Below are 23,990 nucleotides of genomic sequence, written 5' to 3' on the forward strand. Positions count from 1 at the left end.
ATGAAACATATGGGCTGCAGTAATATTGAAGCCTAAATTGTGGCTCAGTGTGCTACTAGGTGAACTTCAGTGCTCTGATCAAAGCACACAGCCATTCCTCAGAGCAGACAGCACACCAGTGACTCCAGTGGATGATAGGGGATGTCTGTGACCTGTTCAGGTCCTGGCATCTAAGCTGTTCTGCAGACAAAAAGAATGTGGGCAAAGTGTGGAGGTAACTATGAATAAAGTTGTGTTTTGCACGTATTCCAGATACTGAAGGACACTTCCCTGCAGAAAGTGAAGCGGAACCAGAGCTGCCTGGAGCCTTGCCTGCGTCAGCTGGTCTCCTGGCTGGAGTCTGTTGTGGTATGGAGAAATGCGTGGGCTCTCTGCCCTAGTTTGATGTCTTTTCCCATGTCCCACACTTCTGACTCTGCAGTGAGAGTCTGGCCTTGTTAAATGTGTAAATAGACCCCTGTGACTGGCCATTACATTTGTGTGAGCACTTCTGGTTAATATTGAAGAGAGCTGGCGGATGATTAGATGTGTTTTGTTTTCCACAAATGAGGCCATGAAGGTTTGCTTTGGGGAACTCTGATATCCAGGTTACCAGGAGTGACTGGAGATTGGAGAATCTTAGTGGTGCATGGTACTTCCCAGCTCAGAATATATTTCACTGACTGCCAGGGCATAGTTATCATCTGTGAGAGAAGATAAGAGACCTCAGGTTGTTGATGGATTCATTCTTGTCTGAAAGGCAGTGGCAGATATCTTCACCTCCTCAGTTTTAGTCAAAGATCCTTCTAGTCCTATTCTAGGGTTTTTGTTGTCTTCCCTGAAAAAAAAAAACCCAAACTGTGAAAATCTGGGGTTTTTTTCTGCAGCCTTGTGCTGAGGTTTTGTAGGGATGATACTGCAGATAAATCCAAGTCACACTCTGCTCTTAGCTGTGAGATCTGTGATACCTACTCAGCATCCCAGTGTCAGGTATTAGGTCTTTGTGTGGGTGAAGTGTACTGGAGTGGGTGTTTTTAGCATTCCGGAAAAGAGAGGAGAGTCTCCTCAGGTTTCTTTTCTGAGAGGTTTTGTTTATTCATCACAAATAAAGGGCTGGGGTTTTTTTACATGCGAAGTCTTAATTCTGCTTGGTTTCAGCAGTAATATTGTAAGAGTGGGAACTTTCTCTGCTGTATGGAAATCTGATGACTTGAGGCACCACTGCTTTCAAAGAATTCTTTTAGACTGAAGTTGTAGTATTAGATATCCAAATAAATGCAGATTTCTGGCAAAGTTCCTGTGGATAGTCCTGAGGTCCCCCAGTAATTCATGCCACCTACCTTCCTTACTTGAAAACTCCAACCTGTGTTTGACAGCCCACAGCTCTGTGGTATTCCCACTCAAAGAGATTTTGCGCATCATTGAGGTATCATACTCAGCTCAACTAGCTGTCTTGAGCATCATATCCAGAGTTTGAAGGTCAGATTTTCTGTATAGTTTCCTCCTTTTCCTCCCCAGGTTAAGCTCTGCATTTCAACATGGTTATGGTGGGAGAGAAGTCTCTGGACAAGCAGCCAGAGAAGGTTTTTCCTCAAAGGCAAATGTGTCTGCAAGTGCCTCTGCAGTTGAAGCAGCAGCCGTGCTCTGAGCTTGGTCTGTTTTGGCTCAAAAGATGAGCTCCTCCTGTGAGGCTGCTTGGCACTGCCGTGTCCTATGCTCTGGCTGGATTTCTCTCCTGTGGCAGCAGGAGTGTGACCTTAGGTAACTTCTGTTTCAGAACCAAGAGGACAGCACGTCCAGCAATCCCTACGCTTTGTCCAACTCTGTAACACCCCCCTTGCCCACGTTCGCCCGCGTCTCCAATGCCTACGGCTCCTACCAGGACTCGAATGTCCCATTTCCACGGACCTCTGGAGCCAGGTTCTGTGGTGCAGGTCAGCCCTGTCACTGATACTTAAAACAGGTACCCAGGGAACAATCCTTTTAGATGTTTTGGGGAACACTTGGGTCTGAACAAGATGAGGCTTTGCTCATTGCCATGCAAGGAGTTAAAGTTGTGATAATGGTGTTAAAGTAGTGATACTGTGATAAATTTTGAGATGAGACTAGTTAGCAGCTGTTTGAAGTTGGGGTTGCATATGGGGCTTTAGGATTTGGAAATGCAGGGCTAGCTGAAGAGATAACCTTTGGCTTATGGCATGCAAGAGACGTTGACAGATCTCTTTTTATAGAACACTGGGAATAGCTGTTTTCCTTGCCTAGTTCTCTGCTACCAGCATCACATTACTGGGTGTATTCTGGCACTCAGTCTTCACAAAATTCCTGTGATTTGGAGTTGAATTTACCCCTTGCTGAAACCATATTCACATTACTAACCACTCTTTTCTCATTCTACACTCTTCCACTTGTCCAAAATAGCTTTCCCAAGGTCATTAAGAAACTTCTCCTAAATGGGAGATGGGGTATAATCACATCCAGGTTTTCAGGAGAGCATGTAGAGGATAAAGTTCATTAGAAACCAGGTTAAGATCTGAGTAAAAGCTGTTAAGTTTCACTGAGCTGTTTCAGATGCACACATGCCTTCTCTGGACCTGACTGCATCCCAGTGTGAGCACATTTTGAAAGCTGCTTTCCATACAGGCCTCCCTGAATTCCCAAGGAAAAGTAAAACAGAATAATACTGCATTGAATAGACCCAGTAAAACCTGCTAAATCCTGAAAGGCTTGCAAGAGTAGGTGGCTGAAGACACTTGAGAGGCTAACAAATGGGATAAGGCTTGTGAGAGAATGTTTTGGAGTTGGCTTCAGGTATGTGGGGCTCTCCTGCTGAAGAAGAGAGTTTTACAAGCTGCAGTGGTTTCTCTGCGTTGCCAAACATTACCTCACTTATCTCTGGAGTAACAGTGCTTAGCAAGTTCTGGTGGAGACTTAAAACATGAGCATGCATTTGCTCATTTTATTTTCCTGTCTTTTCTCTAACAGCTATAAGTCACTTGAAATTGTGCTTTTGAGAGAAACATCTTAAAAACCCCATGCTTTGTAGTGGGTTTGCAGGGAGTTGATTTGGGTTGAGAGAACGTCTGCTTTTAGTTTATAATTACTAAGAGCAGTGGATAAGAACAAATTCCCTTGCCTCTGATACACAGAGAAATCTGGTCATTTAAGTTGAACCACCCCTAGCAATTTACTCCTTGTTGCATGATCTTTATGCCACGTCCTGTCTCTTCAGGGTACCTGGTGTATTTCACAAGGCCGATGACCATGCACCGTGCCGTGTCCCCGATGGAGCCCACACCCAGGTGAGGGCCCTGTGTTGTTTGAGGTGTGCTGCTGTCATGGGCAGGAAAGCAGGAAAATACCAGGTCCTCCATTGGACCTAGTCCCCTCCAGTGTTAGCTGTGTCCTCAGCACAGAGCGCCTGGGCCCTTACACCACATGGCCAGAGCAGAGACTTCTTTCCAGACAGTGGCACCATTGCTGGCAGTTTGGGCTGGTGGAGAGGTCAGTGTGAGCCTGCAGGTTTTGGTGGGAAAAGCCCCTGAAAGTGTATTATTCCCTTTCTTCCAGGTCTCTGTCAGCTTTATCAGCATACCACAGTGGCCTCATTACTCCAATGAAGATCCGCACGGAGACTCCGGGCAACCTGCGCTTGTACAGTGGGAGCCCAACACGCAGTGAGAAGGAGCAGGTCTCCATTAGCTCCTTCTACTACAAAGAAAGGGTAAGTACTAGACCAAAACACTGCTCCCAACACTTCAACTTTCATGATCTGTTTTCCTTTCATTTAGCATTGCTAGTAACAGAAGTTTTTGTATTCCTCTCAAAAAAACATCTTTCTACAGGCAGCTCTGTCAAATGGATTTTTCTCCTATTAGTAACTTCTTTACCAATCCTCTCTAGAATTTGACCTGCTTATTTTGATGTTTCTGTATGCTGACCATCACAGTTCCCTTCAGTGCATTATGCTGTCTTCCTTTGCATTATGTAGGGTTAAAATCTCACCCTTTAAGAAGTTGTAGTCTTCAGATAGGTACATGTAGGCAGCTTTTGCTGTTCTGGGTACTCCCTGATATATATAACTGCAAAGGGTTGTGCCTCTCTGCAGCTTTCTGCCAACCTCTCCTGGACTATGGGATGTGGTTGGTTATTTCTATTTCAGGTGTCTCTTTCAGGGATATGTGCCCCTTTTTTTTTAAAAACAAAAATAATTTCTACATGATTGTATGATGACCTTCCAATCCACATAATTCTGGTTTAGGTGCAGGTTTTGCTGTTGTTCCTGTTTACAAAGCTTTGGAGAAGAGTGGGATTGTTTCCTTCTGGAACATGGTGGGTGAGGAAGACCTGTTATAATTGTAGGGTGGCCACAGGGTAGTGGTAAAGCAGCTGTGAGGGCCTGATGTGCCTGGAGCAAATGGTGTGGGAGCAGTAGGCTGAGCAGAGTGCTGGAAGCACACTGTGCTTCAGCAGGGGGTGAAGTGGCTTGCAAAAATGCAGTAAACTTCCCCAGGGAGCCTCAGAATTTGGGGCATTGAGTAGTTTGTTCACTGTCCATGCAGAGGACATGAATCTCTTGCAGCAGTGAAGAGCTTCCAGGTAACCCAGGGAAAGCCAAAAGCTGTCTGCACTCTGCTGGCAGAAGAGTTTAGGAACTTGTATCCCAGGAGCAGAGGAAGTCAAAGCCTTGAACACCCATCCTTCCTGGGCACTGAGACAAGTCTTGTTTTTCTGGTGGTGCTGGACATGACAGCCAGCCCTGTCTCTAGGACTGTGTCCTGCTTACATGATGTCATTGCACCTCCCAGCTGTGGGGAGAGCCCCTGCTCCAGTGCAAGTTCTGCTTCCATACAGACCCCAGAAGACTCTGAGTCCCCATCCTGTTTTTTTTCCCCACACAAACTTTTTTTTTTTTTTAATGAAAAGAATAGATGGTGCTGCCTGGAATTATAGAATAGAATTATAGCCTGTCCTAGTATTTGTAGGAGAGTTTATTTAAAGAGCTACCTCTGTCCTCTGCAGCAGGCTTGTCCCCAACACACAGCCTTCTCTAAGATGACAGACAAGGCTAAAAATAACATGTGGAACCAGCTTGGTGCAATTTTATGTGATCTGTCTCCCCAACCCTTGTATTGATGGCATCAAGATTTTTGTCACAGGGTAAAAGAATTCAAGAGAACAAAGCATGTGTGCAGCCATGTCTGCTGAAAGCCAAGGGAAATTCCTGTGTTCCCCTTCCCCTACCAAGCTGTCTCCTCGGATGCTGGAATAAATGTAAGAACCCTAGCAGGAAGCTGGTTCAAATGTTCTTGCAGATTAAATAGTATTAAAAAAAAAACCCAAAAATGCCTGTATCTCTCTTCAGCAAAGGTTTTCTGATTCTTCAGGAATTGATGTCATGGCCTCTGCTAGATCAGTGCTGCATATTTTTGTTATTTCATTGTGATGGTTTTAAAAAGCCCAGACTCTTGAGTTTAGTTAACTCCTTGCTCTGAAGGTTGAATTTTATGTTCACATTAAATAAAAAGTTGAAATTTTGTGGATCAAACTGTGATAGCAGGCAGCTTCATTCCCAAAACTGAACTTATCAGCCATAACCAAGTATTTCAATCCAGTGTAGCAGCCACTGGCATCCACTACCATTAGCAAACAAATGGAATTTGCCCATTGCTAGACAGGAAAGATGTCATGTTCCCATAAAGGCAGGGGAGCTGCTGATTCCAGCAGAGAGCTCCTTAGTAAGCCAGAATGAAGCTAAATCTGGCACTGAACCCTTCTGTGCTCGTTTAAATACGTATATATATATATATATATACGTATATATATGCATACACACACACATATCTATATATATATATCTTTGTCACTTTTTATTCACACACTCCTTTTATTCGCACACTCCTCCTTTCTTCCTCCCCCTTTTTCACTCCTCAAAAAAACACCACTGAAGAGCAGTAGTCAGCAGAAAGGAGGAGCTTTATCTGTACCATGGCAATGCCATCAGTATTTTGAACCTGAGTGTCTCTTAAAGAAGGTGCCATGGAGTTCTTTTCCCCCCCCTGCAGTTAGAGGGTCTTGCCAGTGGGGACCTGGGGACTGCTTAGCCTTGCTGTGCCTGGGCATGGTGGCAGTGGTGTCCTTATGCCTCCCATCAGGGAACTGGTGGGGGGACTGAGCTTAGTTTTGCTGCTTTTCCACTGTACTGAATTTCCTTCAACTAACCCTTTTCTCCTTCTCTGTGAGGCCTGCTGGAGGAACCTGTAGCACATGGCTGCAGCCTTCTCCTTTCTCTTTCTGTGGGGCCCTGCAGCCAGCCTTGGCTTCCTGGCTGTCGGACTTTCCCAGCCGTGAGATGCAAGGGGATGTAGAGGCTGAAGGCATGGCTGATTGTCCTGACTGTCTATCATCAACTGAAAACAAATGCAAAATACATTGTACCTGACACAAATATCCCCTTTTATTGTGTTGACTCCTAGAGATTGGTACACAAAACTTCTTTTCAAGTGAGCGTGCACTAATGTACTTTGAAAGATTCCATTTGCTGTTGCTGTAATACTGTGTTGAGTACCTACTGCAGTGTCAAGTTCCTAATGAAGGCCTACTTTGGAACTATTTGGCATAGTCAATCAGTGAATTTGATTGCTCGCTCAGTCTGAATGAGTTTCTCAATCCATTATGACAATACCCACATGGCCCTGCCAAGTAGCAGTGTCTCTACATCCCTTCTAATATCCTGACATATGGTTTTTATTGTATAAAATTAAAGTGAACAGTTACAGCAGGTTCCAGTGAATGAAGTTCTGGAGGATGCTGGATGTTAAAGGGAATCTGAGTAAGCAGGAATGTCTCTTTAGCTTTCTGCAGATATCTGTGCCATGGCACTGGACAGCTTTGTTAAAAATGATGCGGTTTACACTTAGCTGCCTTCCTCTTCAGGCAAGAGGAGTAAAACTTTGGAGTTTAGGTGTGTGGGGCACTTGGGTGTTGTCCTCTGCTCAATTCATGGTATGAACAAGGTCACATGAAGCAGTTCAGTGCTTCTTGCAGTAATACAACTCCATGTGGAAGACTTTATTCAGATTTGTGTTTGCCAAAGTCTTCCGTAGAGGCTGGTGTTGGGCACAGACACAGCAGCCCTTGCTCTGCCAGAGCCATAGGTATTGCTGTGTACAATTGTGTGAGGGTGAAAATGGTTTGCAACTGTTCGCTGTGTACCAGAGCCATTGGGAACAGTATCTTTTACTCTGCTGGTTCAGGGCACTTTTAATTTCAGTTTATTTACCTTTGTCTTTAATTTTCTTGGTGTCTCTCTTCCCTTTTCCTGGGTATAATGTTTTCGCGTACAGATGTCTCCTCGCTCTGCCCGCCGACGTTGGTCCATACAAGCAATTAACGACTTCCCGGTACTGTGTGCTGTGCTAATACTGTCCTTGATATGACCCTGTCTTCTGCCCAAGGGCCCAAGAATAAAATGCCACCTGCCTGCCTTTGAGTAACCTGCACAGAGCTGGGGGACTCGCACTCCACACAGGGCCTAGGGCTTCACGAGCAGATGAACGTGTAAGTGGGCAGGAGCAGACAGTAGTCTGCAAGGTGCAATTACTGACCTACAGGATGCCTGTTTCACCCGGCCTTGTGGTCAGGAAAGGATGCCAAGGGGTAGTTTGAAGTGTAAGAAAATATCAACCTCTGAGATACCGAGTGCACTGTAGAGGAGCTGAGTGATTATTATACATCATCAACCAAGTGATGAGACTGACATTAGAGCACCTAATTTCTGAAAAGTCAAAGTCTTGCTGGAGAGGGAGGGAAGATCACTAAGAGCTGTGGAAGAAGCAAACTGGTTGAGTCTCTGACAACAATCTGTCATCTCATTAAAATGAACTGCCACTTCTTAGTGCAATCCATCACAGTCTTATTTCCTGGATCAAAAAATACAATTTCTTGTTAACTTGTGATCTCCAAGCCCTTGGGGTTGCACCACTTCATTCATTTAGAGTGGTTGTACTTCAGCCACCCTGGCAGGTACTCCCTCCTCCTGGCACCTGCCCTGCTGAGTCTGCTTTGACAGTTGTTTTCTGATAGTCAGGTCCACGTGTCCCTCAAGCTCCAACATCGTTCATGATATTGTCATCTTGATGATATCAGGATTGCTCAAGCTGTGCTGTACATGTGGGTAATGACTCTTTCATCACTCATCTTCCAAGTATAGAAAAAGCTCTGAAAATTCCATTTCAATTTAAAGATGATCTCTTTAAGTCTGTTTGTCTTAATGTCTGCACGAACAACTGTTTTTTCACAGCTGCTGTCCTTCATGCTATCTCTTCATAAGACAGCAGGGAATAAAATAGAGTCTTGTAACACCTGATTTAACTTGGGGTAATAGGATCAAGTTTTCCTAATTGCAAGAGTTCTAAGACTGTACTAGCAAATAATAGGTAAAAGAAACCAGAAGTAATTTACTTGACTACATCAAGGCTTTTTACAACGCGCCTTGTGAGCAGCAGAGGCAAGAAATAAAGTTCTGTTTTGAATCAGGAGTAGACTGAAAGAAGGAAAATCAAGCAATGAACTTGCCAGCTCGTGTGGTAAATTGCAGAGCACAAAAGCTATGGTTTAATTCCCTTACCACTGTCCTGGAAGGAAGAGCAAGTAGTGATGTGATTAAGTTATAATTTTCAGTAATGCATATTTAAAAGGGATACAGGGGTTAGTCCAAGCCTTGAAGGATTGATTGTATTTGTGGATAACCTTCAAAAGAGGCTAAACTGACTCTCTAAAGGGGACAGCAGTGCCTAAGGTAAAGACACAGGCATACACAAGGAGAGGTATAGTTTATTAGTGCAAATCACATGCCTCCCTTCTGGAAGAAGAGCTCAGCATTGCTCAAGGTGTTTGGGGAAGCAAGAGTTTAGCAAGTTTACAAGACACAATAAATAATTCTTCCTCCTTTCTAGCCACCTCTTCTGAAGTGGCCATGCTTCGGGGCAGGTGCCAGCTATTGATTGATGGAAGCTATGAAGAAATATTCCTGCTTTGGGGCACTTGATTCAAAAGGGCCTTGGATTTTTTAGTGCCTTTATGGCAGGTGCCTGATACTGTGGGAGATGCTGGAAATAGTAAATGTTGATTATTTTGAAGAGAAAGTCCAGGCAGTGCTGCATGAGCCACATGGGGGAGTTAATCTGTAGGAGTTGTTCAGAATAAAGGAGCATAGCATTCTACCGGGAGGAAGCAATTTTTGCATTTTATTAAAAAAAATAAATATGAGAAGCAGCTTGAACCTGACTTGAGCAGGTTTAACTATTTTGTACATGCGTTATTGCAGCTTAATCTCTTGGCATTGAGTCTGTTCTCTTCTATTCACAGTCTTTACCTTTGCCCTACTAATGCCAGTTTATAGCACAAACCCTGAAATTTTGCATATGCTGATGTGAAACAGGCACTTTAGATTTCAGGATCCTGCTTAAAGCACTGCCTGCCTCAGCAGGATCCAAAGGCGCACACACCCAAGTGTTCAGCATCCTTTCCAAGCGGGAAGCATTTTGCAACTCCTGCTGCTGAGTATGCAGTGGTGATGGTGGTTGCTACAAAGCAGTTGGTGGCTTATTCTTGGGCTATCTGTTTCTACATGTAACCCATTTACTGCCATCGTTATCACCTCAGATTGCAGCAAATTACAGCCTTGGGTATGGTAGTGCAGGTGCAGGCTGGCTTTTTTAGTCATTATCCAGTGCTGTTCCCTGCTGTCACCTCCAACCCATGATTGCCATAAATGCTCTGGTTTCTTCCCTTCTTGTGCTCTGAGGAACTGATGAGTCTTAATTTACTTATCACTGTAACTATTTTCTTTCGTATCTTCCTCTCATTAAACTGAGGAGCAGCTGGGTAGATGCAGTTATCCTTGGCATGGATTCTAGGCTTCAGAAAGAGCTAGAAATGTCGTGGGCAGTGCAGAAGACCTGTGCCTTTGTCCTTCAGCTGCCAGCAGCTAGCTTGGTGCATGTTGAATCCTGCTTCAGCTCCAGCTGTTATGTTTCCTGCTCTCCATCCTGACCTGTGCTCCAGCCCCTAGAAAGAGATGTGTTTTCTGCTCTACCCTAATGCCCCTGGGCCTTGGTGACACTTTTTGATTACACCATAGTGGGAGCTTCTCCTGGGAGAAGAGGTGGAATGGGAGGGAGGTGGACCTAAATCAAAGAAACCTAAAGCTTTTGTTGTCTTTGGTAATCCCTGTTAAATGTGCTCAAATACTGCCAGGTGGAAAGCTACTCCTGTGATTAACACCAGCAATTACTGGATTCAAAGTAGAACTTCTGCTGTCACTGGTGATGAACTTTACCCCATCTGTGATGGTTCTCATACTTCTGATTGTGGGGTTTTTTCCTAACTCTTACTTGCTGTAGCTGAGGTAAACCTGAATTGCCAAAAACCCAGACTTTTTTAATGGTGAATTTACATGTAGCTTTATGATTGTTTTCTGTCACAGCTTTAGGGGCTAAAAGTGGTGGGCATGGAAGTGTAGTACAGGCAGGGCCTGTGGCCATCAACTAACTCCATTCCTGGAGATGCACCAGTAAAGAATTAGTGTTTCCTTTTTTGCTAGTAAATAAGCAGAAGAAAACAGGTCAATTTTGGTTTGAGTCCAGGTTTTCAGGGGGTTCTGATACATTTAATGTTTCCATTTGTATGGTGATATGCTAAAAGCAAGCAGTGGAAACCATTCATGAGAGCTCTTTTTCATTCTCATCTTCATTTGTTGTCATTCTCCTCCCCCCCGCCAAAAAAAAAAGACCCAATTGCCTGTGGAAAATTATATGTGTTGTCCATGCTTGTAGTCTTGAAATGCCTGTTGGGAGGCTTCTTCAGTCTGCTCTTGCAGGGGGCAGGAGCAGGTTGAATCTGTTCCCAAAGACTGGGCAGAGGGAGCTCTCCATCGACTGAGTCCTGGGGACAGCTGGCTTACAGACGGCCAGAAGGTGGCAGGTTGCTCTCTAAATTATCCACCAGGCTCTAGAAGCTCTTGTTTATAGCCCTGCAGAACGTGGTTCTGTGTCTGCAAGCCTGGGCTCAAATACCCACTCAGACACAGCACAAATAACAGCTTTTGCTGTGAGAAGCCTGGTAGCCCTTCCAGGACAGTGCCTGAGCTCTTTCCTCCTGGCATGTCATTATGCTGGGGCTCCCAAGCTTCACTCATATACTGATTTTGGTAGCATCAGCAGCTCCTCGCCACACCTGGGAGACAGCATTTGCTGTCCTGAGAAAGAATGAGGTACAGGTGCCACCTGGGAACCTTTTTGTAAGGTTATTGTAAGGTTACTTGGGAACCTTATTGTCATACAGCTCACATCCTTCAGCATGGAATTGGCAGCTAAACTTTTAGGTATTATCAAAACAGGATTAGCCTGCCCAGCGTCGAGAGAAGCAGAGCTGATCCAGACTGTGCCTTGATTAGGAACTGATGGACTGAAGAGAGGTGGGTCTCCCACCTGACCCCATTCTAGCCACCTTCCACTGCATAGTGCTTTTCAACTTCAGGAGACAGATAAGTGCTGCAGGCAGATTCCTCTTGGATGAATTAGGATTTGAATAGATGTGGCAGAGAACTAGTCAGTCAGCTTTTCCAGAGCACTGGATGCTGACAGCCCTGTTTCTACCAGTGTTTCACCCCTCTGAATGTTGGGCACCATGCAAGCTCTGCTCCTCTTTACTCAGGGTGGTGGAGGATCAGGGCAATGGTGATGCTATGTAACATGTGCATCCCTGGAAAAACCCACCTTTGCCTCCTTTGAGGCTGAAATGCCTTCTTCACTTACTGTCAAGCTGAAGCCTCTGATCCTCAGCTGTGCAGTGTTCAGAGAAGCTTCAGGAGCTGATCCTTCTAGTTTCTTGTGGCATGTGTTAGTAGTATGCTCAGCATGGCAAGATCTCTTCAGCACACTGGCCTAACCTTGGGCCAGGCAGGCAGTGGCATTTCTTAAGGTCATGAGTAGTTTTTTAAGGACATTTTGTGTCTGATAAGCCTGCCAGGTTCTCACAGGATTGCATGGTCATGGTCAAAAGCCATTTGGCACTCAGCCATCCCAGAGCTGGCCTCACACCCACAGTAAAGGTGATCTTGCTTGCAGATCCAAGTCCTGCCTTTCCTGTATCCCAGTCTGCTCTTTACGAGCGCCAATGTGAGCCTGTGTAAGCTGTGTCTGCCTAGCAGAGCCATCAGCACAGGGCTGCCTTGCTGGCCTCTTGAGAGAGGGGCTGTTCTGCTTTGATGAGATGTGTGGGAAGCCCCAGCATGAGTGTTCCAGGAGAGCTTCCCTAACTCAGCATGTCCGGGTGCCTCCGTGTGGGTCGGTCGGCTTGGTGTGGCAATGAGGGAGCGCCATAGCAGAGCAGCATTGCAAAGCACTGGAGCCCTGCATAGCAGCCAGTGCTTCCTTCATAGAGCTCCAGTGCCTTCTGCCTGTCGTGCTGCCACACATCCTCTCATCCCTCCTCCTCACTCTCCTAGAGCAAGGAGCTGGAAGAGGTCAGGATACCAGATAGATACTCTATGCTGTTTCACACAGCCAAGGTAGCTTTATGCGGCTTGGCTTTAAGATGGTCTCTATCTGTTACAGGGAGTATTTGGGAATCTTGGCTTCTTGTTTCTGTTCCCTTCTGTTGGTTCCTCTCCTTTCTTCTCCCCCCTCTTATGTGCTGAGCCAGCTGTAAGTAGATATGAGCATGGTAGCTAGGGATCCTTGCTAGGAAAACTTGGACTCTGCTTTATCATCTGGCAGTTGTTTGTTTGAAGCTGTTGATAAAGCAGGAGGTGGGAGCCCTGTGCTGGCACTGAACAGGGCCGTTCTCACCCTGAGAGGACAGACCTAGAGACAGACTGGAGCGGTGGGCTTGCCCTGAGGCAAAGGGCGAGCAGCAGCTGCCTCCAGCATGTCTCTGTGGTCTCTGTGCTGACGCTGGCTGAAGTCAGCAGTGGTTTATCTGCAAAGGGTTCCCAGAGAATGAGAATTGAACAGTCCTCCTGCCAAACTTGCCCAGGTTTGATTGGCATCCCAATGCTGATTTATTCTATTATTGGCTTTCACAGGGAAACTCACAAAATATTTTTGAGTGAGTTTGACCTTGAGCTCACTGCCTTGACCTGCTTTTCACTTCCTACAGATGGAGATGCTTGTTCTCCTGGGCATGTCATGGATGTTTTCCAGGGTAACACAGAGCCTTCTGAAAGGCAGGTTTGGGTGCTGCTTGCATTATTCCTGACCCTAGTGCTTTTTTCCCTGTCCCAACCAGCCTACTGTCCTCTTCTCCAGTAACACTTTGCTGTTGGTTCTGCAGAAATCAAGGAGATGGAAAAGCAAACGAGAGGGGACAGATGCCAATAACCGACCCATCAAAGCTGCTGGGAAAGTTATTATCCAAGATATTTCCTGCTTGCTGCCTGTCCACAAGCTGCTGGGAGAACTCTACATGTGAGTACACGTGGGTTGTCATCCTTTCCCATATGAGAGTAGCTGTCTTGGCATTGCTGTGCTTTAATCCTGACATCAGTCAGCATGGATCCATGAATATTTCTCTACCTTCTTCCTCTGTTCTTGCCTCACTGCTTTTTTTGGTATCCCTCTGCCTGTGAGAGGGGACCTGTCTCCTGTAAATCTGAAAAGTGTGAGGGAAGAAATTTGTGATGACGTGTAGTCAATAGAGTTTGAATCAGCATCATCACTGCAAATGTTGTAGGTTCAGATTTTCACCTGCTAAAGAGAGAAATAATCAGTATAAATTCTTTTTCAAATCTCATGTTAAATGCAGAGGCTTAAAAGTCTCAGTAAATGCACATTTTCATTCTGTAAAACTATTAATAGCTCATAAAGTTTTTTCATTACAGAAGTATATGATATGTTCCCACTTGGAGTCTTGTTTGTATATGTCAGGTCTGTTGTGCAGGTTGTTCTGTGGTATTGGAAAGAATGGAGTTCTGTGGGCATTTTTATGTTTTTGTTGGTTTTGGATTTTTTTTTAACAAAGGGCTTCCTTTTTCCAGACTTTCTAAATCATATGGTTACAAAACCTCTGTTCCTGAATTTTTTCTTTCTTAGCTTTGGTAATACTGGCTAGTCCTTAACAGAATTTCCAGTCTATGGACATCCAGGGAAGAAGCAGGTTTCCTTTATGAGGAAAGAAAGAGAGGAAAAAAAAACCTTTCTCTCCCTTTCTGTGTTATTAAAAAGAATATTCTTTTGAAAAAACTGTTGGACCTTTCTTCTTGGGACATATTGTGTAAACAACCTGACCCTTTTCCATGTGCTGTAAAAATCTCAAGCAGTTGAAGTGTTGGGAAGATTTCTGATGATAGGCAGAAGAGCACACGTGGGCTTCCTCAGCCCACCTTGCCAGCCTGTCAAGGCTTCACACAGTGGGTGTTATCCCCTAGCCAGCCTGGTTCTTCCCAGTGTGCTCCTGTCTCCCTCTGAGTCAGCCAGAGCAGACTGATGGGCTGAATGGGAACCATATAGCCAATGGCACCAGCTTTTAGGGACAAGAATGATTCTGGACTTCATGATGCCCCAGCAGAAGTTTGGTTTGATATCCTCTTGGAAGTGGTGTTGCTTAGAATCAATCCCAGCTAGTATGGACTTGGACTCGATGTGTGGTGTATTAGCAAAAATGAATAGTGGGAGGAGGATGGCAGTGATCCCTGAATAACAAGAGAAGGATGGGATGGGTTCCTGGCCATGCAAAGAGGCTCGTATTGATTGGGAGGTTCTGGGCTGCTCGCTGCTGCCAGAGCCACGTTCCCCCTTCCCCCCATTCCTCCCCACCCTTGTAGGTAATGTGCCAATCAGAGCTGAGTTACCTCCTTTCTTTTCAGACTGAACGTGAATAACATCCAGGAGACTTGCCAGAAGAATGCTGCCTCAGCCTTGGCTGTGGGGCGGAGGGATCTCGTACAGGTATGCCGTGGAATCCGACCTCTTCCTCAGCAGCCTGTGCTACCCTCCAATGGCTTGTGCTGTCACCAGCACCCAAACACCACTGGGGTTCAGCAGCTCTATCAGGGACTCCCTGGCTGGTGAACCTGGCCTGTGGAACAGCCGCCAAGGTGATCCCCACCTCGCTGACTCTGGGCATTGAGAGATTCCTTCCGAGCACTGCACACAGATTCTTTTATGCCCTTTGCCAAACTCAGTGAAACACATTTTTCAGGGAATTCCTGTAGGCAAAATGAGGAATGCAGTCTGCTTTTGAGTCATCAAATGGAGTAACTGTGCAGAGTTGCCTAGCTGCTGTCAGCATTTTGATTAGTAATTCTTTTCGTACTTATGTTATTGTTCCCATTGTTTGGCATTCTGCTGGCACTGGGTACTAAGTGCAGCTGTCTTCTCCCAAAAGAGCCTGGGCCCAGGGGCCCCAAAATGGGGGTGGTATTTGCCTTCAGCTAAAAGTAGGAGAAAAATGGCTGTTGTGGCCCATGCTTTTCTCTGTGATTAGTCCATTGCAACAGGCAGAACATTTGACAGGACACGGGAACACCTGAAAGAGATGGGAATTGGCAGTGCCACAGGAGCTGTGCACATCTCCTCAGCATTTGGCTCTTCCTAGAGCTGGATAGGCAACATGCATAGGCTTACCTGATCTAAGCAGAAGCTGACTCAAGCTGTTGTCTTGATTCTTGGTGGGTTCTGCAACACCAGCAGAGAGAAAGTAGGTCTAGTTCTCCCTTGTCTGTTCTTCTAGCAGTCTGGTTTGTCCACATTGGACCAGAGTTTGGGTGGAGTAACTTCAGCAAGATATCTCTGAGATAACTCTGTTTCTTGCTTGGTCTTCCCTGTTCCATGTAGCTCCAGCCTGCAGTGCAGCTCACAGCAGAAATGCAGGCTTGAATTGCAAGTTACAGGTTTGATGTGCTCTGTAGCAGTGTAGGAAGTGGAATATTTCCTGTTTGCTTTCTGTGCACTCTCTTACGCAGCCCAGTCCTTGTTTCAGTTTCTCTTATGTTCCTCTCTCTGGTTTCACGGGAAGCAGCTTTGGGATTACTTTTTCTGGCTGTTTTTGGTGCATGTGGTTTTTCTTTATTGTCCACATTGTCAGTTCTCTGATTTCTGCTGTCTTTTTAGCACCATGCTCTTTTTCCTTTCCTGCTCTTTTTTTCATGCTAAATTAGGAGCTTTCCTTTTTCCTGGAATATTCTATCCCATTTTTAAAGGCACAGCAGAAAAAAACAATCCTAGATCAGTGGTATAGAGGCTGACAAGATGGAATCATTTTCAGAATAGAGGATGAAAATTAAGGAGAAATTTCATGTGAAGTGCTTAAACTTCTGAAATAGAAAAGGCAAACATTGTCCTGTCTGTACCAAGCTGCATTAGGAGAATAGCGCTCAGTGATAGCACTAATGAAAGGATACTTCTCATGCAAATAATGATTTCCCAATAAACTTTCTGCCACCAGACATCTCTGAACCCAAGAACTGTATCAAATCTAAACCCTTTTGATGCTTGTGAATATAAAATGCACTAACAGACTATAGACTGTTCTGCTTTTGCATTTAACCCAAACACGAAGTGAGTGGGATAGTTAAAGCCTGGTTTTGTGTTATTCTCTGTATTATTTGTGACACAGAGACTGAAACTGTTCCCTGCTATCAGGGAAAAAAAAAAAGCCAAAACAGACAAGCTCAAGCTCCATTATTATCTGTCTGTGTGTGAATTTGTGCACACCTATGCCCTAGGAGTGTGGTTAATCCTAATTGTAGCTCTTCTGCTTTTCCTTCCTGTCTGCCAGGTTTGGTCACTGGCCATGGTAGCCACTGATCTCTGTCTTGGACCGAAGTCTGACCCAGATTTAGAGATACCTTGGGCACAACATCCATTTGGACGTCAATTACTGGAGTCCTTGTACGTGTCTGAATGCTGGGGAGGGCTTGGGGAATGGTTGCTGAAGCAGAGCCCTCCATAACTATGTATGTGTAAGGAGTCATTTCATATTTGGGGTAGTGCCACAACATGGATATTTTTCCCATCTCAAGCCTCTGATGCATCACAAAGGGAAACTCCAAATGTGTTTCTGGCATACAGGAGGCAGCCCTTGACCTTCCACCTATCACTCAGGTCTTCCTTGGCCAGCATTGAGCAATAGGCCAGGCACAGGTGGAGCTCTGCTTTCCATGCCCAGAATGCTTGACTTGGAGATTTGGGTTTCCTGCTCCCCATTAAACAAGCCTGTTGGTGCAGGCTCTTTTTTACCTTCAGATTCCCTGTTGTCACCTACCTTTATTGGAAGTTGCTCCAGTGGCTACAAAGCTGTGTGTTAGCTACAAATGTTTTCCAGGTGAATCTACTCAGGAGTTACATGATATTATTTGTCAGTCCATGCTATCTGAAGTGCAGGATTTGTGTGCTGTGCTTTCCATACTGTTGTTTGGCCAAGCTCTCTCCTGCTGCATGGCAGCTGTGGGGGCACAGCACAGGTTGTTCTTTATCACTCTCAGCCTTCAGATCAAACTGGAAGCTTCCTAGCCTTCTACAAAACCTGCAGCAGCCAATTGCCTTGTGATCCAGGTGCAGGACACTTGCACCCAGAAGGCTTTGTCAAAAAGATGGGATGGGAGTGAGTCTAATGGCTCCAGCATTACATCAGAGCCCAAGTACTGCTGAATTCCCAGAGCTCCCATCTTTCTCCCACCAGTTAGGGCATGAGCATTTTCAGAAGGAGAACTTGGCTCCTCAAAGGTGTTTAGAAAAGCCAATCCAGTTCCTCAGTGCACATGTCTCCTGTGGGCAGTCATGACACCCAAACCCATGTGTGCAACAGACTTGAAATTAGCTGCCCTGGAGTCTCAGTGGTTTTGCTACTGAATTCTGCTCAGGCTGACACTGTCTTTTTCATTTCCCAGGCTGGCTCATTACTCACAGCTCCATGATGTACAGACCCTAGCCATGCTCTGCAGTGTGTTTGAAGCCCAGTCCAGGCTCCAGGGATGCCCCAACTCTTGTGTCCCCTTTCCTCAGCGTGCCTCCAACCTGGCCTCCCACAGCCGATACGTATGATCACCATTTCTTTCCCATTTGTCTTGGATATATTTGAATGTCTTTCGCATAGATGACATGATTTATTCTCCTTTCCCCCTCAACAGCCCAGCTTTACTTCCTCAGGCTCCTGTTCCAGCATGTCAGATCCCGGGATTGGCACTGGAGGCTGGAGCATAGGTATGAGACTTGGTAAATAAAGGAATCTCCCACCCTTCCAGCCAAGGTTTTAGATAGCTCCTGTGGTGGGGAAAAGAGGGAGTTAGTACCAGCTGTGACTGCAGATGTGCTCTGCTAGAGCAGCTCTGTTGGGTTTGGCCAGTATGGTGTGACTCCATGGCTGGAAGTGAGCAGGCCTTGCAGTGTCTGTGTCAAGGCTCCTGCAGTCCTGTACCTTCTGACTTCAGTAGATACTTCATTCAACAAGTATCAAAAATGGCCTCAAAATGTCATCAGCTGTCTAATTCCACAGCATTCAGGGGGAAAGCAGTGCTGTGCTTTCTTCTCTCACTGGCAGAAACACAGCAGTTGGAATGACTGGGTTCTTGGTGCTATGAATATCCACAGAGGTTTTTCACTGTGACAAAGGGGGCTCTGGTGTCAGAGTTGAAACTTTTGGCAGATTCCTAGTGATATACATGTCCTGGGGCAGCATCAGCCCTGTTAGCACCAGAGCTATAACTTTTCAGTGTGATATCAAGGCACATGTGACATGGGGAAGAGGACAGGATGGGGTTTAGGGGAGCGGATAATCTTTTGTAGCAGTTATTAGCAGTCATCTCCCTGCCCCCAGGGCAGTACCTTGCATGCAGAGGCCCCTTTACGTAACAGCAGTCCTGGTGATGAGAGTCCTCCCTGTCTAGGAAAGAGTAACCCAAGACCGCCCAGGAAAATGTTCCCAAGCAAACTCCATGGGATTGATTGCCTGGTTCCTTTTTGTCTAAAGCAGAAGGCAAAAGGGATTCCTCCACATCAGATTTCTCTGCCTGGTGATGCCCATTAAGTCCTTTCACCAAAAGTGTCGTAGAAGCACTTGGCAAGTAGAGACTGGCACATAGTTCTTGGAGGTGGGGCAGTGTTTGTTGAAATGCAGAGGGTGGTAGCACTGAAACACAGGGCTGCAAACCTGTGGGCTTTGATGTCCCTTCCTGATTCCTGTTGTGAGGGGGGAGATGCACTCACAGCCTCTTGTTGTTTGCAGCAAACAAAGACACAGAGCAGACCTCCACTCCCTGGTGCGAGTCTTCTCCAGATGACTTCCGCTATGGAAACCTAACGTATCCTGATCCTCGGGAGAGGGAGAAGGACCAGCATGAGAAAAACAAAAGGTAGGTTGTCACATGCCTTGGGGGTATTCAGAGATGCCTTACTTGTGTCTCAGTCACATGGAACTCCATGGCCAGGTCTCTTGGTGCTGTGCAGTACCACATCTTCCCCTAGACCTTGTCATTCACACAGTTGCTTGAAGAAGCTTCATCCTGCAGATCAGCACTGCTGGGCTGGGCTTACACTTGATGCATCCCTAAGAGGCCATGGTAGGGGCCCCAAAGGACAGTCCACCCACAGATTGTGCACCCTGGAATGTAGAACAAATCAAGGCCAGAGCAGTTTGTATTCAGCATGTTTCAGCAACCCGTGGGAAGTGCCCTGCTGCATTTCCAGCAGTGTGAGATGGTTGCATAGCCATTGTAGGAAAGAGAATTGCAACCAGAGTCTCTGAGAGTCAATCAGTGTTTGTTCCTCTAGGTTGCTGGATCCTGCCAACACTCAGCAATTTGATGACTTTAAGAAGTGCTATGGAGAAATCCTGTATCGCTGGGGCCTGCGAGAGAAGCGGGCTGAGGTTCTGAAGTTTGTCTCGTGTCCTCCTGATCCCCACAAGGGAATTGGTGAGTGTCTGGTCCAGTTGCTCAGGCAGAGCCACAGTTCTGCCTCTGGGAGCTTAGGAACGTGCAATCTGCAGGGCAGGATGTGTTGTGAATGGAATGGACAAAGTTTATCAGAGAGATCCACCCAAGCGAGTCACAAGGGTTTAAAGTGGTTATATAGGTGTAATTGAACCTTGGTACAAATCATTCCACAGGATTAATGATGGCAAACCAATTATTTAATATGAATAAAATATGAAGAGTTTATTTAAATTGATGAATATAATGATAATCATTAGACTAAAAAGGCCTTAATCAGAATTATTTACCACACAGTATAGAAAATTAAAACTAGAAATACACTGCACTGGTTATTAAATAAATAATATCAAAGCTAGCTTAATAATTATCGGGTAGACACTGATGTCCATCCTTAGCAATGACCATGGACAAATCTCTCTCACTGAGCTTTGAGGAGTGACCTTGAGGGGTGTCCCCACCCAAGGTAAGGCTCTTCACACACACCTAAAGGAGGTGTGTTAAAAATTTTCACCATGTAAAAATGGAACTGGTCTTTACTTTATGGTATGAAATAATTGACTGTCAGTCACACAATTTTAGATAAAATGTTGTCCTGCCTGCTCAACAGAACATGCTTTATTTTTTTAATAAGATGCTGTCAGCTCTTTGGTTTCTTCTTCTGTAAACATCTGCCTCTCCCTTCCCTGCCAGGGTTTTCACATCCCTGTTGATGTCAGCCCTGATGAGGAAGCATTTGCCTTACCTGTCCATGTGATGGGTCTAATTTGGGGTAGTGTGATCAAGCTGGTTTCAGCATTCTTCAACACAAAGAACAGCAGGGCCCTCCCTGTTCAATCCATCATTGATAGCTTGCAAGTAAGGTAAAATCCAAGCTGTTTTACTCCTGCTTAGGCAGAGAATTCTACTACATGGATAAAGTGTCCATTGGTTAATGAAATGCCACAGCAAATGTGGCTAAACTCTCTGAGAGAGGTTAGCTCTGCCAGTAAATGGGTTTGACTTCTTCACAATTCTGGGTGGAGGTGAGGCTTTCAGGTGTGGGTTCAAGGGCTTTGTAGACTGTAACATCTCTCCAGGAAAGCTGGAAAATTCACATACTGCCATGCAAGCAGTGCTCAGCTCTGTACTGATGAATGTCCTTTATTCCCTCTGAGATGCCCTGTCTTCATCTCTGATCCTGGGCTAAAGTGTCCTTGTGTTAAAATGGCAAGATCTCTAACTAGGTGAGCTAGCCAGCCAAAAGAACTTTCCTCCCAAAATACTTTCAGCAGTGTGGATGCCCAGCTTAAGGACAGCTGCTAAATTGTGCTCTTCACAGACCTCTGGGAACAGATGTGCTTGACCTGGGAGGGAGAAAAACAGGTGAAGGATGCCAGAGAAACAGCAGTAGTCTCACCTTGTCACCCAAGACAAGCTCTGGGGAGTAACTGGAGTGAAAACAAGTGACTTAACCCACTGCCTTTGCTCCTCCATGACTGACAGTCTGATACAGGAGCATCAGGTGGGCTCTCTGATGAGAAATGGAGACTGTTCTTGCTTAGTGACACTTTATAGTGGTAGGAGGTGGATGAGACCAGCAGGAAGCTTTCATGAGTCAGTGTCTCCAAAGCTTGAAATCCAACTCACATTTGCAGCAGACAGCTGTAGCCATCAGGGGAATTGCTGGGCCAGTCAGTGCCGCAGTGCTCCAGTTGTCCGTTCCTTTGATCACATGTGGAGAACAAACCAAGATCTCTAAACACCATCCACTCTCCATCCTGCTGGAGCTGTGAGGCGGTGTGAGGGGCTCTATGCAGGGCTGCTTTGTCCACGATTCCAGCCCTGACTGTCCCCTCTCCATGTGTTCCTCCGGCAGAGTTCGGCGTGTACTGCAGCCACTGCCGCAGCGAGGTGCGCGGCACCCAGTGCGCCGTCTGCAAGGGCTTCACCTTCCAGTGCGCCATCTGCCACGTGGCCGTGCGGGGCTCCTCCAACTTCTGCCTCACCTGCGGCCACGGAGGCCACACCAGCCACATGATGGAGTGGTTTCGCACCCAGGAGGTCTGTCCCACAGGCTGTGGGTGCCACTGCCTGCTCGAGAGCACCTTCTGAGCAGTGGGGACAGCGAGCCACCCGGGAACTGACTGAATATTTCATTCCCAAGCCATGTTGAGTCAGCTCTGCTCCACTCTGTCTGGACGAGATCGCCACAAGGAGCTGAAACAGGACATCCTGGTAATGTGCTGTGGTGATGTTTACAAGTGCTTCCTTTACTCCTACGCTTCCCAGGTTGCTTTCAGACCAATTTGACCAAATTCCCTGTGTCCATTGCTGGCAATGGATGTCAGAACTGAAAAATTGCTCTCTCCTGCAGAAGGGTGTGTGAATATTGGTTAGTTTGGGATTAAGAGGTTTTTGAAAGCTCCCCTGGAAGGGGCCCACCTGGCAGACCCAAACTCGCTTCAGCAATGTAGAGTCTTTTCTAGGTGCCTCCTTACAAGGGTTCAAACTGAGCAAAACAATTGATTTACACAATTAAAGCAGAAATAATTCTCAAGCAACAGTAAGCTCTGAAGGTGAGTTGCAAATGGCGCTTGAAGAGGAAATAGTCCATGGAACTGTGCTCAGAGTTTCTCTGGAAGCAGCAGGGTCCTTATTTTGAATGGCTGTTTACATCGTTTAGATTTCCCTACAAAGCAAGAAAAGGAAATGGCATTTTTCAGGATTACATCTTAAATAATTTCTGCTCACTAGTCAGTACCTGTGAAAAGCCTAGACAAGCACCCAAGGTCCCTGTAATTAGTTGCTTCCAGCAGTTTTAGTACTGTTAGGCTTTAAGGTGTCTCCATCTCCTGCTCTGACCAGGTGATAAAATGCACTTTAACTTGTCCCTGTCTTGGTGTGACGCTTCTGGTCACTGGGAAAGGCATATGCCTTTTGAGTTTGGGATCTACGCTGTCTTTAAGATGTGGTGTTTTGGAAAGCCTTTGCTCCCTCACTGAGAACACACATAGGGGACACTTACTCAATACAGCTCTTTTAGGTTGTTGTTTCCAAGCTCTACGGGAAAAATTAGGGTTAATTTGAGATTTGCTGCTGCTGGAGTGACAAAGCTCTTGAACAGGGAAGTGGCAGATTCTAGGGAAAAAGGGAGTTTGGAAGAATGGTGGAATCCATGGAGGCAAAAGGTTTATGACTTTCCTCACTGTGAAGCATCAACTGGAGAATGTACTGATGGATCTGTCTGTTTGGGGCTGTGCCTGCCAGGCACTCCCAGCACAGGGATGCTGCTGTGCAGTGTGTGCACACCTGGATCATGCAGCCTGTGCCTCTCCAGGGCTGGCTTCAGCCTGAGCTTTGAATTTGGGCAAATGTGTGCTCAGGGATGAGCCAGCTGGAGCTATCCCCACCTGTACCAGCACTGATCCCTTCTCCCACGCTTGCCTGCTGAGTGGTGCCGTGTGCCATGCCCGTTCCCAACCCCTGTGCTAGCTCAGGCAGTGGGATCCTGCTTTGGAATAAACAGATGATGTATCTTAAACAAAACATTAAAATTATTTTTTTTAAGTGCTGTTCTGATAGCATGTGGTGTTGCTCTCTCTGTGTGGGGCCCCAGCAGCTCTCCCTGCACCCCAAAGCAGAGGGCTCGGTAGTAGCAGAGCCGCACCAGAGCTAAGCCGCTGCTGGGTCCTGGCTGGGACAATGTGCTGACACCTGGGAGCAGGCTGGGAAGTGCCCGCGGTTGAGGCTCCTCTTGGGAAAGCACAGCCGGGCGGTGTCTGAGCTGCCGGTAAAGCCGGGGACGCTGCACGCTGCGGGCCGGGCGGCCCCGGGCGGCGTCCGGGCAGCGTCCGGCCCCTGGCAGCGTCCGGCCCCGGGGAGCGCCCGGGCCCGGGGAGCGCCCGGGCCCGGGGAGCGCCCGGCCCCGTCCGGCCCCGGGCAGCGCCCGGCCCCGTCCGGCCCCGGGCGCCGCGGGTCCCGCCGGCGCCGCCGCCGCCCCGGGCAGCGCTCCTCGCCGGGAGCTGCACGGAGAGGGCTCCCGCCTCCCTCCGTGACAGCCATTCAGCCTGCAAGTATTTTCATTTCCATGCTTGAGTGC

At 46.6% G+C, this 23,990-nt stretch overlaps 1 protein-coding gene across 5 annotated transcripts in view; it reads left to right on the forward strand.

Annotated features, from left to right (window-relative positions):
* The window catches only part of WDR59 (WD repeat domain 59), a 48,809-nt gene extending 25,347 nt beyond the window's left edge, over window positions 1–23,462 (forward strand). For 4 of the 5 annotated variants that reach the window (XM_077786342.1, XM_077786343.1, XM_031505814.2 and 1 more), the window contains exons 15-27: window positions 253–348; window positions 1,757–1,913; window positions 3,209–3,278; window positions 3,547–3,700; window positions 7,323–7,379; window positions 13,315–13,448; window positions 14,846–14,927; window positions 16,759–16,871; window positions 17,870–18,017; window positions 18,110–18,182; window positions 19,204–19,330; window positions 19,749–19,891; window positions 21,768–23,462. In XM_077786342.1, coding sequence (XP_077642468.1) covers window positions 253–348; window positions 1,757–1,913; window positions 3,209–3,278; window positions 3,547–3,700; window positions 7,323–7,379; window positions 13,315–13,448; window positions 14,846–14,927; window positions 16,759–16,871; window positions 17,870–18,017; window positions 18,110–18,182; window positions 19,204–19,330; window positions 19,749–19,891; window positions 21,768–22,003 — 1,590 coding nt within the window. In that variant the 3' untranslated portion in view covers window positions 22,004–23,462. The remainder of the gene's footprint in view (window positions 1–252; window positions 349–1,756; window positions 1,914–3,208; window positions 3,279–3,546; window positions 3,701–7,322; window positions 7,380–13,314; window positions 13,449–14,845; window positions 14,928–16,758; window positions 16,872–17,869; window positions 18,018–18,109; window positions 18,183–19,203; window positions 19,331–19,748; window positions 19,892–21,767) is intronic. The other variant, XM_021541080.3, reaches the window with a different exon arrangement.
* Window positions 23,463–23,990: the final 528 nt, after the last annotated feature.

Source organism: Lonchura striata, chromosome 13 (assembly GCF_046129695.1).
Source record: "Lonchura striata isolate bLonStr1 chromosome 13, bLonStr1.mat, whole genome shotgun sequence".
Taxonomy (NCBI): domain Eukaryota; kingdom Metazoa; phylum Chordata; class Aves; order Passeriformes; family Estrildidae; genus Lonchura; species Lonchura striata.